The sequence below is a fragment of the Pseudophryne corroboree genome, chromosome 9, assembly GCF_028390025.1.
Source record: "Pseudophryne corroboree isolate aPseCor3 chromosome 9, aPseCor3.hap2, whole genome shotgun sequence".
NCBI classification, from domain to species: Eukaryota; Metazoa; Chordata; class Amphibia; order Anura; family Myobatrachidae; genus Pseudophryne; species Pseudophryne corroboree.
Genome location: NC_086452.1, coordinates 183,101,244 through 183,120,531, shown reverse-complemented (window position 1 = coordinate 183,120,531; position 19,288 = coordinate 183,101,244). Strand labels below are relative to the sequence as shown.

The following is a 19,288-nucleotide window of genomic DNA, read 5'->3' as shown; positions in this document are numbered from 1 at the left end:
ACTGAGGTCTGGAGGAGGGGCATAGAGGGAGGAGCCAGTGCACACCCATTCTGAAGTTTCTTTATAGTGCCCATGTCTCCTGCGGAGCCCGTCTATACCCCATGGTCCTTACGGAGTCCCCAGCATCCTCTACGGACTAGGAGAAAAAGATTTACCGGTAGGTTTCAAATCTTATTTTCATCTGGGCAGGTTTTTGCTCTTCCTGCAAGCTGGTGTGGATATGCGCCTTCATTTAGGTTCCGTTCTGGTTCTGATCTCGGCCCTGTCTATTTTCTTCCAGAAGCAGTTGGCTGTTCTCCTGGAAGTCCAGACATTCTTGAAGGGTGTCCTTTGGATTCAGCCACCCTATACACCTCCCACGGCACTGTGTGATCTCAATTTGGTCCTGACTTTTCTCCAATCTGACTGATTTGAACTAGAGATGAGCGGGTTCGGTTCTCTGAGAGCCGAACCCTACCAGACTTTGCCTTCCGAGCCCGGATCCGAGTCAGGCTCGGGTTATCCCGCCTGACTCAGAAACCCGAACGAGGCAAAACGTCGTCATCCCGCTGTCGGATTCTCGCGGAATTTGGATTCCATATAAGGAGACGCACGTCGCGGCCATTTTCACTCCAGTCTCGGAGAGTGTATTGAGAGGACGTGTCCTCAGTGTTCAGTGTCTGTGTGGGGGCGGGAAAGTGGGGTGGCGAGTCTTGTGCTGTGTTGTGGGCTGGCGAGTCTTGTGCTGTGCTGTTTTGTGCTGTCCAGTCTTGTGCTGTGCTGTTTTGTGCTGTCCAGTCCAATGTAGTCAGTGTATTGTGCTGCACCCGTCCAGCCAGTCACAGTGTTGGTGGCCTCTGCTGCTATATGTCCCCAGTGCTGCTGGCTTGCATTTTTGCTGTGTTGTCCTGCATTAGACCAGGGAAAGTCTCTTGTGCATCAGTCCAGTGTCCAGTCACAGTGGTGGTGAGCTCTGCTGTCGTATAGCCAGTGTAGCTGTATAAGTCCCTTACAGTAGTGTTGTGTTGTGCTTCATCAGACCAGTGGTAGTGTCCTGTCCATCAGTCATTCCAGTGACGAGGCAGTCACAGTGGTATACGCTGCTGCTATATGTCCACTGCTACAGTATTATAATAACCACAAGTCCCTTGCAGCACAACACAACAACACTGTAAGGAACTTGTGGTGGTTGTTGTTATTATTATTATAATACTGTAGCAGTGGACCTATAGCAGCAGCGTATACCACTGTGACTGCCTAGTCACTGGAATGACTGATGGCCAGGACACTACCACTGGTCTGATGCAGCATAACACAACAACACTGTATCAGACCAGTGGTAGTGTCCTGGCCATCAGTCATTCCTGTGCCGCATATTTTGTTATATAACTCCAGAAACATAATGGAGAACAAAAATTTGGAGGATAAAATAGGGAAAGATCAAGAACCACTTCCTCCTAGTGCTGAAGCTGCTGCCCCTAGCAGTGGCAGACAATGAAATGCCATCAACGTCGTCTGCTAAGGCCGATGCCCAATGTGATAGTAGAGGGCATATAAAATCCGAAAAGCCAAAGTTCAGTAAAAAGAACCAAAAAAAGAAATGTAAATGGTCTGAGGAGAAACGTAAACTTGCCAATATGCCATTTACAACACAGTGGCAAGGAACGGCATGGCTAGTGGTTCAGCTTCACATGGCGATGGAAGCCCTCATCCTCTAGCTAGAAAAAGTAAGAGTTAAGCTGGAAAGAGCACAGAAAAGAACTGTGCGTTCTGAGATGGTATCACAAATCCCCAAGGAGAGTCCAAGTGTGTCGGCGGTTGCTATGCCTGACCTTACCAACACTGGACGGGAAGAGGTGGATCCTTACACCATTTGCACACCCCCTGCAAGTGCTGGAAGGAGCACCCGCTGTCCAGTTCCTGATATTGAAATTGAAGATGTCACTGTTGAAGTACACCAGGATGAGGATATGGGTGTTGCTGGCACTGAGGAGGAAGTTGACAATGAGGATTCTAATGGTGATGTGGTTTGTTTAAGTCAGGCATCGGGGGAGACACCTGTTGTCCATGGGATGAAGAAGCCCATTGTGATGCCTGGGCAAACTGCCAAAAAAGCCACCTCTTCGGTGCGGAATTATTTCTCCACAAATCCAGACAACAGGTGTCAAGCCATCTGTTGCCTCTGTCAATCTGTAATATGTAGGGGTAAGGATGTTAACCACCTAGGAACATCCTCCCTTATAAGTCACCTGCAGCGCATTCATCATAAGTCAGTGTCAAGTTGTGAAACTTTGGGTAAGAGCGTAAGCAGTCCACTGATACCTAAATCCCTTCTTCCTCCTGTACCCAAGCTCCTGCAAGCCACACCACCAACTCCCTCAACTTCCTCCTCAGTCAGGAACATCAGTAGTCCTGCAGGCCATGTCACTGTCAAGACTGAGGAGTCCTCTCCTAAACGGGATTCCTCAGGAGGATCCTTGAGTGGTACGCCTGCTGTTGCTGCCGCTGCTGTTGCTGCTGGGAGTCGATCGTCATCCCAGAGGGGAAGTCGGAAGACCACTTGTACTACTTCCATAAGCAATTGCCTGTCCAACAGTCCTTTATGAGGAAGATGAAATATGACAGCAGTCATCCTTTTGCAAAGCGGATAACTGAGGCCTTGACAGCTGAGTTGGTGTTAGACGTGCGTCTGGTATCTGCCATTAGTTCAGTGGGACTTAGAGAATTGTTTGAGGTACTGTGTCCCCGGTATCAAATCCCATCTAGGTTCCACTTTTCTCTAGGCAGGCGATACAGAGAATGTACACATACGTCAGAAAAAGAGTCACTGGTGTCCTACAAAATGCGGTTGTATCCAGTGTCCTCTTAACCACGGACATGTGGACAAGTGGAACAGGGCAGACTAAGGACTATATGACTTTGACAGCCCACTGGGTAGATGTATTGCCTCCCGCAGCAGCGGCACCAGTCCAGCATCTCGCAAACGCGAACTCGTTCCTAGGCAGGCTACGCTATGTGTCACCGCTTTCCGTAAGAGGCACACAGCTGACAACCTCTTACGGAAACTGAGGAACATCATTACCAAACTCATACCCCCTATCCCGTGCCCTCTGGAATGCCAGATCTGCTTGTAACAAACTGGTCCCCACTCATGACCTTTTCATTTCCAACTCCTTACACCTACTAGCCATTACTGAAACTTGGATTACGCCCTCTGACACTACTTCTCCTGCTGCTCTCTCTGCTAGGGGCCTCACATTCACACACACACACCCCGACCTGGGGGTCGACATGGGGGTGGTGTTGGGGTCCTTTTACCTTCTAGTTACTCCTACCAACTCATACTACCAGAACCATCCCTTACATTCTCTACATTTGAGGTCCATGCCATACACCTCTTCCAACCAGTACATCTTAGAGTAGCTGTCATTTACCGTCCCCCTGGCACTGCTTCCAAATTCATCGACAACTTTGCTTCCTCACTTCCTCTCTTCTGACATTCCCTCCATTATCCTAGGCGATTTCAACATCCCTATTGACATCCCCACACAATCCCCTGCCTCTAAACTCCTTAACCTCACCTCTTCACTTGGTCTCTCCCAGTGGACCTCCTCACCCTCCCATGTGAATGGGAGCTCACTGGATCTGGTCTTCACTCACCGCTGTGATATTTATGATTTTTCCAACTCCCCATTTCCCCTCTCTGACCACCACCTGCTCTCCTTTAACCTATCTCTCTCGACTTCCCCATCTCTACCTCCTAAGGCTACCATCACTAAGCATAACATTGAAGCTATTGACACCACATTCCTTTCCTCCCTGTTTGACTCGCTTCTCTCTCTTATTCTCTCTCATGCCCTGAACAAGCCACTTCCACATACAATGCATCCCTTACTTCTACTCTTGACTCTGTTGCTCCACCAACCACTATTCACCCTTGCAAATTAACACCTCAACCCTGGCACACCAAATGCACCAGATATCTGCAAAAATGCTCACGTACTGCTGAGCGACACTGGAGGAAATCACGCTCTAAGGCAGACTTCCTCCATTTCAAACGTATGCTCTCATCCTTCAGTGCTGCCCTTTCTCTTGCTAAACAGTCATATTTCAAGAACCTCATCTCCTCCCAGTCTTCCAACCCCCGGCGCCTCTTTGCCACTCTCAACTCACTCCTCTGCCCACCTCCACCTCGTCTCCCTTCCTCTCTGCTCTTGACTTTGCCACTTACTTCACATCCAAAATTAACTCCATACGTCAGGACATCACATCACACCAGGCCATCAGTAACCAGCCTTCTCCCATCCCTTACCAATCCTCCTCATCCCTCGCACCAACTCTGACATTTTTCTCCTATGCATCTGGAGAGGAAGTCATGGCCCTCATTCTTTCCTGTCCCCTCACCACCTCCCCACTTGACCCTATCCCCTCCCGCCTCCTCCGCTACCTCTCTCCTTCTGCTTGTTCCCATCTTTCCCACCTTCTCAATCTCTCCCTCTCATCAGGCACTGTCCCCTCTGCCTTCAAGCATGCACTCATCTCTCTTATTCTTAAAAAACCTACCCTTGATCCTAACACTCTCTCCAACTACCGACCCATCTCTCTCCTCCCTTTTGCCTCCAAACTCCTTGAGCGTATTGTCTACAACCGCCTTACTTCCTTTCTTTCCTCACACTCACTGCTTGACCCATTCCAGTCTGGCTTCCGTCCTCTCCACTCCACTGAAACTGCCCTTACAAAAGTATGCAATGACCTCCATGCTGCTAAATCTAAGGGACACTACTCTCTACTTATTCTACTGGATCTCTCTGCTGCTTTTGACACTGTTGACCATCCTTTCCTACTGCAAATCCTTCACTCCATTGGCCTGCGTGACACTGCCCTCTCTTGGCTGTCTTCCTACCTTTCTGACCGTTCATTCTCTGTCTCCTCTCATGACTCCACCTCCCCCTCACTTCCACTAACTGTAGGGGTACCTCAAGGTTCTGGCCTTGGTCCTCTTCTCTTCTCTCTCTATACGTCCTCACTAGGTAAGCTCATTAGTTCTTTTGGTTTCCAATATCATCTCTATGCTGATGACACTCATCTATCTTTCCTCTCCAGACCTCTCCCCTGCTCTCCTCACTCGTATCTCCAACTGTCTCTCTGCTACCTCTTCCTGGATGTCCCAGCGCTTTATTAAACTTAACATATCTAAGACCGAGCTGATCATCTTCCCTCCCTCCCGCATAACCTCACCTCCTACAATCTCATTATCTATTGATGGCACTACTATCTCCTCTAGCCCCCAAGTGCGCTGTCTTGGAGTAATCCTTGACTCCTCCCTGTCCTTCAAACCACACATTCAGCACCTCTCACAAATCTGCCGTTTTCATCTAAAAGACTATTTCCAGGATCAGACCCTTTCTGACCCAGGATGCTACTAAGACTCTTATCCACTCACTGGTCATCTCCAGACTGGACTACTGTAATCTCCTCCTGACTGGCATTCCTGACAAATACCTCTCTCCACTCCAATCTATCCTCAGTGCTGCTGCCCGGCTCATTTTCCTCACCAAACGCACTACGTCCACCTCTCCTCTCTTACTAGACCTTCACTGGCTCCCCTTCCCTTTCAGAATCCATTTCAAGCTTCTCACACTTGCTTACAAGCCCTCACCCACTCCTCTCCCATCTACATCTGTGAACTTATCTCCCTTTACACTCCCACCCGTCCTCTTCGCTCTGCTAATGCACGCCGACTCTCCTGCCTACGGATTACTTCCTCCCACTCCTACCTCCAAGATTTTTCACGTGCTGCACCACTTCTCTGGAATTCCCTACCTTTCCCCCTCAGACTCTCTACAAAACTTCAAACGGGCTGTCAAGACCCACTTCTTCACCACACCCAGCCAAATCTCATCCTAAACCTCTGTTCCACGCTCTCTCTGTACCCCATCTGTCTCTCCCCTTTAGAATGTAAGCTGACGAGCAGAGCCCTCTTCCCTCATGTGCTTATCCTTTTCCTACTTTAATAATATTCAACCGCACCAAATCCAGCAGTCTTCTGCCACCTGATACTTATTCCAGTGTCATCTGCTGGTGTAGCTATGTTTATTTACCCTGTACTTGTCCTATATTGTCGTCAACTGTAAGTTGCTGTTTTCCTGCTTGATTATTTGTCTGTGTACTCTGTAATTGGGCGCTGCGGAACCCTTGTGGCGCCATATAAATAAAGGATGATAATAATAATTGCAGAATACCTTACCCCATTTGGACTGTCCTGGGGATTTGTGATATCGAACAACGCCACCAATATTGTGCGTGCATTACATCTGGGCAAATTCCAGCATGTCCCATGTTTTGCACATACAATTAATTTGGTGGTGCAGAATTTTTTGAAAAATGACTGGTGTGCAGGAGATGTCAGTGGCCTGAAAAATTGCGGGACACTTTCGGCATTCTGCCACCGCGTGCCGAAGACTGAAGCGCCAGCAAACACTCCTGAACCTGCCCTGCTATCAAGTGAAGCAAGAGGTGGTAACGAGGTGGATTTCAACACACTATATGCTTCAGAGGATGGAGGAGCAACAAAAGGCCATTCAAGCCTATACATCCACCTACGATATAGGCAAAGGAGGGGTAATGCACCTGACTCAAGCGCAGTGGAGAATGATTTCCGTCTTGTGCAAGGTTCTCCAACCCTTCGAACTTGCCACACGTGAAGTCAGTAAAGAGACTGCCAGCTTGAGTCAGGTCATTCCCCTCATCAGGCTTTTGCAGAACCAGCTGGGAAAATTGAAGGAGGAGCTAAGACAGAGCGATCCCGCAAAGTATGTGGGACTTGTGGATGGAGCCCTTCATTCGCTTTGCCAGGATTCAAGAGGGTGGTCAATCTGTTGAAATCAGAGCACTACATTTTGGCCACCGTGCTCGATTCTAGGTTTAAAGCCTACGTTGTATCTCTCTTTCAAGCAGACACAAATGTGCAGAGGTGCAAAGACCTGCTGGTTAGTAAATTGTCAACTCAAGCAGAACGTGACCCGTCAACAGCTCGTCCTTCAATTTCTCCTGCCACTGAGGCTGCAAGGAAAAGGATAAGATTTCCTAGCCCACCCGCTGGCGGTGATGCAGGGCAGTCAGGAGCGAAAGCTGACATCTGGTCCGGACCGAAGGACCTTCCAACGATTACTGACATGTCTACTGTCACTGCATATGATTCTGTCACCATTGAAAGAATGGTGGAGGATTATATGAGTGACAGCATCCCAAGTAGGCATGTCAGACAGTCCGTATGTATACTGGCAGGAAAAAGGCAATTTGGATGCTCTTGCACAAACTGGCTTTATTTTACTTAAGTTGCCCCCCCTCCAGTGTGTACTCCGAAAGAGTGTTTAGTGCAGCCGGTAACCTTGTCAGCGATCGGCGTGGGAAGTTACTTCCACTACATGTGGAGAAGATGATGTTCATCAAAATGAATTATAAATTCCTCCGGGAAGATCTTTACCAGCAATTGCATCCAGAAAGTAAACAGGGACCTGTGATGGTGGATTACAGTGGGGACGAATTAATACTCTGTGTGGAGGAGGATGTACACAGTGAAAGGGGTGAGGAATCGGCAGATGAGGTCAACATCTTTCCTCTGTAGAGCCAATTTGTGCAATGAGAGATTGATTGCTTCTTTTTTGGTGGGGGCCCAAACAAACCAGTTATTTCAGCCACAGCGGTGTGGCAGACCCTGTTGCTGAAATTATTGGTTTGTTAAAGTTTGCATGTCCTGTTTATACAACATAAGGGTGGGTGGGAGGGCCCAAGGACAATTCCATCTTGCACCTCTTTTTTTTCTTTGCATCATGTGCTATTTGGGGACTAGTTTTTGAATAGTGCCATCTTGTCTGCAACTGCAGTGCCACTCCTAGATGGGCCAGGTGTTTGTGCCGCACACTTGTGTCGCTTAGCTTGACCATGCAGCTTCCTCATTGCACCTCTTTTTCTTCTTTGCATCATGTGCTGTTTGGGGCCTATTTTTTAAATCTGCCATCCTGTCTGCAACTGCAGTGCCACTCCTAGATGGGCCAGGTGTTTGTGCCGCACACTTGTGTCGCTTAGCTTAGTCATACAGCCACCTCGGTGCAACTTTTAGGCCTAAAAACAATTTTGCGAGGTGTTCAAAATAGACTGGAAATGAATGTTATTGACGTTAAAAATACCGTAGGAGCAAAATTACCCCCAAATTCTGTGATTTTAGCTGTTTTTATGTTTTTTTCCCAAAAATCATCAAGATCCAAAACCCGAAAGGGTGGTTTTGGCAAAACCAAGCCAAAACCAAAACACGATAGTGGAATTAGAACCAAAACACAAAGTGCCAGCCGCACATCTCTAGTTTTAACCATTGCACCAGGTAGACATGAAGTATTTGACTTGGAAGACTGTCATGTTGTTGGCCTTGGCCTCAGCGAGGCGCGTCTTGGAATTGGGGGTCTTGTCCTGAAAGAGCCCTTATCTGGTGTTTCACAAGGATAGAGCGGAGCTCAGGACTCGTCCGCAGTTTCTGCCTAAGGTTGTGTCTGCATTTCACATCAACCAGCCGATTTGTGGTTCCTGTGTTGTCTGACACGTCAGTTGCCTCAAAATCATTGGATGATGTTCTGGCTTTGAAGGTGTATGTCAAGAGAACTGCTTGTCACCTTAAATCTGATTCCATGTTTGTTCTCTATGACGCTATGAAGATTGGATGTCCTCCTAAGCAATCCATTGCTCATTGGATCCGGATGACTATCCAACACGCTTACTCTTCGGCAGCCTTGCCGCTGCAGAGTTCTGTTCAGGCCCACTCCACAAGGCCGGTGGGTTCTTCCTGGGCGGCTGCCCGTGGTGTCTTGGCTTTGCAGTTATGACGAGCTGCTACTTGGTCTGGTTTGAACACTTGTAAAGTTTTACAGGCTCAATACCTTGGCTACTGAGGACCGTCAGTTTGATCGCTCTGTTTTGCAGGGGTCTCTGCACTCACCCACCTGTTCTGGGAGCTTTGGGACATCCCCATGGTAACGCTTGCCATCCTGGTATCCCCTAGGACGTGAGAGAAAATAGGAATTTCTCTATCGTCCTAAGTGGATGCTGGGGTTCCTGAAAGGACCATGGGGAATAGCGGCTCCGCAGGAGACAGGGCACAAAAAAGTAAAGCTTTTACCAGATCAGGTGGTGTGCACTGGCTCCTCCCCCTATGACCCTCCTCCAGACTCCAGTTAGATTTTGTGCCCGAACGAGAAGGGTGCAATCTAGGTGGCTCTCCTAAAGAGCTGCTTAGAGAAAGTTTAGCTTAGGTTTTTTACTTTACAGTGAGTCCTGCTGGCAACAGGATCACTGCAACGAGGGACTTAGGGGAGAAGTAGTGAACTCACCTGCGTGCAGAGTGGATTTGCTGCTTGGCTACTGGACACTAGCTCCAGAGGGACGATCACAGGTACAGCCTGGATGGTCACCGGAGCCGCGCCGCCGGCCCCCTTGCAGACGCTGAAGAGAGAAGAGGTCCAAAATCGGCGGCTGAAGACTCCTGAGTCTTCATAAAGGTAGCGCACAGCACTGCAGCTGTGCGCCATTTTCCTCTCAGCACACTTCACACAACAGTCACTGAGGGTGCAGAGCGCTGGGGGGGGCGCTCTGAGAGGCAAATAAAAACCTTATTAGAGGCAAAAAATACCTCACATATAGCCCACAGAGGCTATATGGAGATATTTAACCCCTGCCTAACTTCAAAAATAGCGGGAGACGAGCCCGCCGTAAAAGGGGCGGGGCCTATCTCCTCAGCACACAGCGCCATTTTCTCTCACAGAAAAGCTGGAGAGAAGGCTCCCAGGCTCTCCCCTGCACTGCACTACAGAAACAGGGTTAAAACAGAGAGGGGGGGCACTGATTTTGGCGATATTGTATATATATAAAAGATGCTATAAGGGAGAAACACTTATATAAGGTTGTCCCTATATAATTATAGCGTTTTTGGTGTGTGCTGGCAGACTCTCCCTCTGTCTCCCCAAAGGGTCCTGTCCTCTGTCAGAGCATTCCCGGTGTGTGTGCTGTGTGTCGGTACGTGTGTGTCGACATGTATGAGGACGATGTTGGTGAGGAGGCGGAGAAATTGCCTGTAATGGTGATGTCACTCTCTAGGGAGTCGACACCGGAATGGATGGCTTATTTAGAGAATTACGTGAGAATGTCAACACGCTGCAAGGTCGGTTGACGACATGAGACGGCCGACAATCTATTAGGACCGGTCCAGGCGTCTCAGAAACACCGTCAGGGGTTTTTAAAAAAAAAACGCCCATTTACCTCAGTCGGTCGACACAGACACAGACACGGACACTGAATACAGTGTCGACGGTGAATAAACAAACGTATTTCTCATTAGGGCCACACGTTAAGGGCAATGAAGGAGGTGTTACGTGTTTCTGATACTACAAGTACCACAAGAAAGGGTATTATGTGGGAGTGGAAAAAACTACCTGTAGTTTTTCCTGAATCAGATAAAATAAAATGAAGTGTGTGATGATGCGTAGGGTTACCCCGATAGCAAATATTGGCGTTATACCCTTTCCCGCCAGAAATTAGGGTACGTTGGGAAACACCCCTTAGGGTGATAAGGCGCTCACACGCTTATCAAGTGGCGTTACCGTCTCCAGATACGGCCGCCCTCAAGGAGCCAGCTGATAGGAAGCTGGAAAAATATCCTAAAAAGTATATACACACATACGGTGGTTATACTGCGACCAGCGATCGCCATCAGCCTGGAGATGCAGTGCTGGGTTGGCTTGGTCGGATTCCCTGACTGAAAATATTTTATTCATGTAGAGCATTTAATAGGATGCATTCTATATATATGTATGTGAGATGCACAGAGGGATATTTGCTCTCTGGCATCAAGATAAGATGTCAGGGACACGACAGTGGTCAGGTGATACAGATCCCATACGGCAGATGGAAGTATTGCTGTATAAAGGGAAGGAGTTATTTGGGGGTCGGTCCATCGGACCTGGGGACCACAGCAACAGCTGGGAAATCCAACCTTTTTTACCCCAAGTTACATCTCAGCTAAAAAAGACACCGTCTTTTCAGCCTCAATCTTTCCTTTCCCATGAGGGCATGCAGGCAAAAGGCCAGTCATATCTGCCCAGACATAGAGGTAAGGGAAGTAGACTGCAGCAGGCAGCCCTTTCCCAGGAAAAGAAGCCCTCCACCGCGTCTGCCAAGTCCTCAGCATGACGCTGGGGCCGTGCAAGCGGACTCAAGGTGGGGGGGTAGTCTCAAGAGTCTCAGGGCGCAGTGGGATCACTCGCAAGTTGACCCCTAGATCGTACGAGTATTATCCCAGGGGTAAAGATTGGAGAGTCGAGACATCTTCTCCTCGCAGGTTCCTGAAGTCTGCTTTACCAACGGCTCCCTCCGACAGGGAGGCAGCATTGGAAACAATTCACAAGCTGTATATCCAGCAGGTGATAATCAAAGTACCCCTCCTACGACAAGGAAAAGGGTATTATTTTTCCACACTATATTGTGGTACTGAAGCCAGACGGCTTGGTGACACATAGTCTAAATCTAAAATGTTTTGAACACTTACATAAAAGGTTCAAATCGAGATAAAGTCACTCAGAGCAGTGATAGCGAACCGGAAAAAAGGGGACTATATGGTGTCCCTGGACATCAAGGATTACCTCCATGTCCAAATTTTGTCCTTCTCATCAAGGGTACCTCTGGTTCGTGGTACAGAACTGTCAATATCAGTTTCAGACGATGCCGTTTGAATTATCCACGGCACCCCGGGCCTTTTTACCAAGGTAATGGCCGAAAAGATGTTTCTTCAAAGAAAAAAGGCATCTAAATTATCCCTTACTTGCACGACCTAAAAAGGGCAAGTTCCAGAGAACAGTTGGAGGTCGGAAGAGCACTATCTAAAGTAGTTCTTCGACGGCACGACTGGATTCTAAATATTCCAAGAATCGCAGCTGTTTTCCGACGATACGTCTGCTGTTCCTAGGGATGATTCTGGACACGGTTCAGAAAAAGGTTTTTCTTCCCGAGGAAAAAGCCAAGGAGTTATCCGACCTGTCAGGAACCTCCTAAAACCAGGAAAGGTGTCTGTACATCAATGCACAAGAGTCCTGGGAAAAATGGTGGCTTTTTACGAAGCAATTCCATTCGGCAGATTCCATGCAAGAATTTTCCAAAGGGATCTGTTGGACAAATGGTCAGGGTCGCATCCTCAGATGCACCTGCGAATAACCCTGTCGCCAAGGACAAGGGTATATCTTCTGTGGTGGTTGCAAAAGGCTCATCTATTGGAGGGCCGCAGATTCGGCATACAGGATTTGATCCTGGTGACCACGGACGCCAGCCTGAGAGGTTGGGGAGCAGTCACACAAGGAAGAAACTTCCAGGGGGTATGGACGAACCTGGAAAAGTCTCTTCACATAAACATTCTGGTACTAAGAGCAATCCAAAATGCTCTAAGCCAGGCGGAACCACTCCTGCAAGGAAAACCGGTGTTGATTCAGTCGGACAACATCACGGCGGTCGCCCATGTAAACAGACAGGGCGGCACAAGAAGCAGGAGTGCAATGGCAGAAGCTGCCAAGATTCTTCGCTGGGCGGAGAATCACGTAATAGCACTGTCAGCAGTGTTCTTCCCGGGCGTGGACAACTGGGAAGCAGACTTCCTCAGCAGACACGATATTCACCCGGGAGAGGGGGGTCTTCATCCAGAAGTCTTCCACATGCTAATAAACTGTTGGGAAAGACCAATGGTAGACATGATGGCGTCTCGCCTCAACAAGAAACTGGACAAGTATTGCGCCAGGTCAAGAGATCCACAGGCAATAGCTGTGGACGCACTGGTAACACCTTGGGTGTACAAATCAGTATATGTGTTTCCTCCTCTGCCTCTCATACCAAAGGTATTGAAGATTATACGGTGAGGAGGAGTAAGAACAATACTAGTGGCTCCGGATTGGCCAAGAAGGACTTGGTACCCGGAACTTCAAGAGTTGGTCACGGACGACCCGTGCCCTCTACTTCTGAGAAGGGACCTGCTACAACAGGGTCCCTGTCTCTTTCAAGACTTACCGCGGCTGCGTTTGACGGCATGGCGGTTGAACGCCAGATCCTAAAAGGGAAAGGCATTCCAGAAGAAGTCATTCCTACCTTGATTAAGGCAAGGAAGGAAGTCACCGCGAAACATTATCACCGCATTTGGCGAAAATATGTCGCGTGGTGCGAGGATCGGAGTGTTCCGACGGAGGAATTTCAACTGGGTCGTTTCCTACATTTCCTACAATCAGGATTGTCTATGGGTCTCAAATTGAGATCTATTAAGGTTCAAATTTCGGCCCTGTCAATATTCTTCCAAAAAGAATTGGCCTCAGTTCCTGAGGTACAGACTTTTGTTAAAGGAGTACTGCATATACAGCCTCCTGTGGTGCCTCCGGTGGCACCGTGGGATCTAAATGTAGTTTTAGATTTCCTCAAATCCCATTGGTTTGAACCATTGAAAAAGGTGGATTTTAAATATCTCACATGGAAAGTGACTATGTTACTGGCCCTGGCTTCCGCCAGGAGAGTATCTGAATTGGCGGCTTTATCTTATAAAAGCCCTTATCTAATCTTCCATTCGGATAGGGCAGAACTGAGGACTCGTCCGCATTTTCTCCCTAAGGTGGTATCAGCGTTTCACCTGAACCAACCTATTGTGGTGCCTGCGGCCACTGGCGACTTGGAGGACTCCAAGTTGTTGGACGTTGTCAGAGCCTTAAAAATATACATTTCAAGGACGGCTGAAGTCAGAAAATCTGACTCGCTGTTGATACTATATGCACCCAACAAGTTGGGTGCCCCTGCTTCTAAGCAGACGATTGCTCGTTGGATTTGTAACACAATTCAACTTGCTCATTCTGTGGCAGGCCTGCCACAGCCTAAATCTGTTAAGGCCCATTCCACAAGGAAGGTGGGCTCATCTTGGGCGGCTGCCCGAGGGGTCTCGGCATTACGATTCTGTCGAGCAGCTACGTGGTCGGGGGAAAACACGTTTGTAAAATTCTACAAATTTGATACCCTGGCAAAAGAGGACTTGGAATTCTCTCATTCGGTGCTGCAGAGTCATCCGCACTCTCCCGCCCGTTTGGGAGCTTTGGTATAATCCCCATGGTCCTTTCAGGAACCCCAGCATCCACTTAGGACGATAGAGAAAATAAGAATTTACTTACCGATAATTCTATTTCTCGGAGTCCGTAGTGGATGCTGGGCGCCCATCCCAAGTGCGGATTATCTGCAATACTGTACATAGTTATTGTTAACAAATTCGGGTTATATTGTTAAGGAGCCATCTTTAAGAGGCTCTTTCTGTTTTCATACTGTTAACTGGGTTTAGATCACAAGTTGTACGGTGTGATTGGTGTGGCTGGTATGAGTCTTACCCGGGATTCAAATTGCCTCCCTTATTGTGTACGCTCGTCCGGGCACAGTACCTAACTGGAGTCTGGAGGAGGGTCATAGGGGGAGGAGCCAGTGCACACCACCTGATCTGGTAAAAGCTTTACTTTTTTGTGCCCTGTCTCCTGCGGAGCCGCTATTCCCCATGGTCCTTTCAGGAACCCCAGCATCCACTACGGACTCCGAGAAATAGAATTATCGGTAAGTAAATTCTTATTTTAATACCTACCGGTAATTCCTTTTCTCCTAGTCCATAGGGGATACTGGTCACCCATCTCTGCGCTTTGTATTTTCCTACTGATGGATAGTGTAGTTCTCTATTGTGTGTGTAGCATGCCAGTAAAGTTGCTGCCAGCTTTTATTAGCAAGTAATTGCTCTAGATGCACTGCAAGTACGAAAGGAGTAAATCTATCAAATGAAACGGAGTATGTCCAGTGAAAGTAGTACATGATTAGTGTTTGATTTAGTTGTTGATTTTAGTACACATTTCCCTTCTAATTTAGTGCTTTGAAAATGGCATCAGTTGCATGCATGATCATGTGGTAACTAGAGATGTGAGGGTTCAGTTTTACTCGGATTTACTCGGGGCTCGAAACGGCATCTTATTGGATAACGGATGTCACGCGTTTTGGATAGCCAATAAGCAAAACCCGAAATACCCGAGTAAAACCGAACCCGCTCATCTCTAGCGGTAACGGACAGGAGCCCGACATGAGACCCCCCCCATCCATCCATCCATCAGACTGCTACTAGGCACAGATTTCCTTGAGTTCTTCTAAATGTTGTCTGTGTTTGTTATTGCATTGTTCCGATATAGGGATTTTATTGGCCTTTGCTGATTTACAAAAGAAACAAAAAAATAAAAGAAATACAGCATACTTACATATGTATTGTATTAAACATAATTTTTGTGGTGAAGACTAGTTGCTTTCATAAGTGTTATATGGGCAATATAGGTCAAGATAGGAGACAGAACTGTTGGTGTTTTTGTTTGTTTTTTTGTTTTTTTTAAATTTACACTTGTTTCTTTTCCTCAGATGCTTTCCCAGCCTAATCTGGTTTCTCCTCTGGTCCGAGCACCACACCCAAACACCTTCCAACCTTCAGTTCAGCGCCCACCAATGCCACTGGGCAATCAGCTGCCCCCACAGATGCCAACAGGCTTAATGAACCATCCGCGACTTCACCATGTGTCACGTGCCCCTCCTGTTCCACCATCTGGAGTGCGGGTTAATGCTGCTATAAAGGCAGAGCAAGATCTGAAGGTCAGTATGGCTTCTGGGGCCAGTGTTGGCTATATGCAATGCTTTATTTAAACCTTCTAAACTATTTGCCTGGTAGGTGGCATGATTTCATTGATGTCAGTGGATCTACAAACCTTGTAATGAAAAATGCAATCAAACAGTAAAGTAAGGTTCTGTGTGCATAATAAATTGTTTTTTTACTGAACATTTATAGAGAGAAGATCGAACAAAACTAAACCCTAGTGATAAATAGGGCACATCTTTGGTAAAGGCAGTTGAGTGTAAGTGCCATTTTATTATTCATGCGTACTTAAATTTTTCAGAACTGCATGACAGTTACACATTTACATCAATTGTGCAGACGGTTAAAATTTTAATTGACAAGTTAGTGATACATGATTCTTATAACAAATGTTCTTTAAACTGTGCCCATCTTCCTCTATCAAGAATGCTATTAAGCCACCTTTATACTGGCATCACAAGTGGGCTGATGTTCAATGATCATGTGACCATTCAGAGTCAGTGTAGTGAAATGTGGCAGTTTAATGTCTCCGGTTGTGTCTCTAAAGCACTGTCTGTGCATGGGGCTGCTCACATTATTGGTACACATTCCTATCCATACCTAACCAAATCAAGTCTTCACGAGGGAGTCTTAAAAGTAGAATATAGAAGAAAGTACTCGTCATTAACCCATAGTAAATGTAGCATATTTAGTCATAGTGAGCGTTTTATGTAGGTGACAGTTAATTAATGCACAGTATAATAACATGCCTCTTGCACTAAAGTACTCATACCTGTTTTGGCTTTAAAAAAAAAATAATAATAAATCAACATTGTATTTTCATTTTCAGAGTTCCAGAAAAATGTGTACTCAGACAAATGTGTACTCACCTTAGCACATCTTCATTTAAGGAACATACCTGTTTCTTTTTGTTCTTCTCCTTACCTTTAAGGCAAAACAGAGAGCAGAGGTTTTACAGTCGACACACCGCTTCTTTGAGCAGCAGCAGCAATATCAACAGAGTAAACCTGTGATTCCCAAGCCTCAGAAAACTACCCCTGGCCCTCCAAAGCCTTCAGACACCATGTTAGACCCATCCATGATCTCACAAGAGAAGGCAGAAGACAGCCCAGCCGCCTTGGCTCCAGCTTCAGTGCCGACCTCCACTAAACCCATCAGAACTGGACCAATAAAACCTCAGGCCATCAAAACAGAAGATACTAAATCCTAGAGACAGCTTGGGGGGAATGCTATGTTTTAAGCACTACACCGAGGTGTAATGATGATGAGGTTTTTTTATGTTTACTGAAAGATGCAGCAGCTGATCTAAAAGTAGGAAATCGGAATAGCAGAGTTTAGTTAGCTATTATGTGAACGGGGTGGGGGGTGTCTGATACGGCTATCCTTTCAGCATTTCAAGGTGTGAAAGGCAGAAGACCTTTTATTTAGAGTTCTTTGGAATCTTATAGTTTCTATTCAGTTTGTATGTGACTGTTTAGAGTGCAGCCTAAATGCGGGCATTCGAATTTTCTGTGTCGGGGGTTGTCTACCATCTCGGAAGGCTTACAATGAATGGTTAATTAGAAACACTACCCTGCAAGGTTATTATTTTCATAGCCATGCTAAGGCAGGGTGAGTTCAAGCTCAACACGATGATATATATGTATACCCAAACACGCTTTATGGTCTTGTTTAGGGTTATACTGTTGGCTTTGTCTCACCCCCTGTGTTCGTTCTCCCTGTATCTGGCTCTTTCCAATGCGTGTATATGTGTGTGTTGGGCCCTAGTTTACTAGACATTTATTCTCAAGCAATTAATGTACAGAATCACATGGACCAGACTCAAAAAGGAGCATACTTGTTACAGGTTTCACGTGAAATGAAGGCATTAAGCAGTTGAGCTCATACTGTTTTTGTTTTGTTTTTTGTTTTTTTCTGTAAGGCATTCTCCGTTTAAACATCCAAAAACACAGATGTATGGTCCATTATGTAGTTTTATAGTCTGTGACCTAGGTGCTGATTGAGTTTTCTTTCCCGCTTTACCCCATTTTTATTTTTGAAAACAATTGAAACCATGCCAATGTTGCTGCTGTCTTAAATATTTCAACAACTTCGCATCACTATACTGTACCTTTACAATCTTTTACATGCAGCTTTGTTGTAGTAGAACTGTTGTCATTAAACTTAAAAGGGTGATTTTTGTCTTTCTCTAAAACCTTTTTGAGAATAATTGTAACACCTGAAGAAGAGGGGGATGCTGTGGGAGTTAAAACACAAATGGGTACGTTAGAAAATTCTGCATTGGCAGGTGGCAATAGATGCAGATACAAGTGACAATATAAGAGAACATTTTCGGGTCAATCATAAAAATATGTGATTTCAACAAACACCTTTTATTGGCAGTAGTTTTCTAAAATTTCAAAAAGTTGAGTCTGTTACGCATCCCGGCACAGGAGATATTCCAGTTAGCATTGAAATGCCTCTTCTATCCCATATGTTAAATAAAACAAATAGTTAAACTGAAAATAAATGCCCACGTGTTTTTCATGTCTTTACTTGACTTGCTGTACAGAATAGGTCCAGACAGAGAAAAAGCTGCCGTTAGTTGTATTTTTTTTTTTATATAAATATATATATTTACTTTTTTTTTTCTTTTAGCTGTGATGTCATCTTTTTTGCAACTAAATGGGAGCAACATAGAACTCTCACTCATGTTTTTGGCATTGTACAGAATTTACAGCCAATCTTAGCCCTGCTCTGTTAAGAGAAAAAAGAAAAATGCGTTGTATGAAAATATGTAAGGTCTTTACACTATCCGGGTTTGATTACAGGAACTAATAAAGTATTCTCTAAATAAAGATTGTCTGTTTTGAGCCAATCTGTTTCCTTCCATTCCATTAATACAAATTCCCCATTATGGCTTTTGCCAAGCTGTCACACCACGAGCCTAACATATACATCGCATGGCACTTGTTCTCGTATATCATGCTAACGGGAATCCATCACGAGACCGCCTGTCAGGATCCCGGCGGTCACAATGCCGACGCCGCATTCCCGAAAGTCGGTGAAATGCCGCCACCAAAACCGCAACGTGGCGAGTGCAGCGAGCCTGCAAGGGGCTTTCTAGCGCACTCCCAGCTGCCAGCACACTGGTGGACGGGATCATGACAACCAGGTTTTTGGCTGGTGGTAACACGTATATATTCCATGCTAGCACCTTGTTGACAGTCTTGAATGCCAATGCCGCATACATCTGTTTCCTGCTTAACAATGATAATATTGGTCTGCATGAATTAGTGTTAATAAAAAAAGAAAGTTGGGAATGTAACCATAATTAAGCACATGTGCATATACTATTTTTTTTTTCTATTTCTTGTTTCATATATAAGGAATGCAGAAACTATGAATCACGAAGCAGTAGACTTCAGCAGTAAATTTTGTAAAAACCAGACGAAAGAAATACAGTACACACAAGATTAAAGTAAAACACTTTCACAAACAAAAACTCCAGAATAAATTAATGGTCCTTTGCTAGTGACAACGCAATTACATTTTTAGTACTCGCCGTTGAATTCAGTTCCCTTAAGTCCTCTAAGGGACACTGCTTTC

At 46.2% G+C, this 19,288-nt stretch overlaps 1 protein-coding gene across 7 annotated transcripts in view; it reads left to right on the top strand.

Annotated features, from left to right (window-relative positions):
* The window catches only part of PRRC2C (proline rich coiled-coil 2C), a 265,459-nt gene extending 246,922 nt beyond the window's left edge, over positions 1-18,537 (top strand). For 5 of the 7 annotated variants that reach the window (XM_063940000.1, XM_063939999.1, XM_063939997.1 and 2 more), the window contains exons 34-35: positions 15,472-15,699; positions 16,632-18,537. In XM_063940000.1, coding sequence (XP_063796070.1) covers positions 15,472-15,699; positions 16,632-16,910 — 507 coding nt within the window. In that variant the 3' untranslated portion in view covers positions 16,911-18,537. Of the gene's footprint in view, positions 1-15,471; positions 15,700-15,892; positions 15,960-16,529; positions 16,593-16,631 lie in introns of those variants that run through there. The other 2 variants (XM_063940001.1, XM_063940002.1) reach the window with 2 other exon arrangements.
* Positions 18,538-19,288: the final 751 nt, after the last annotated feature.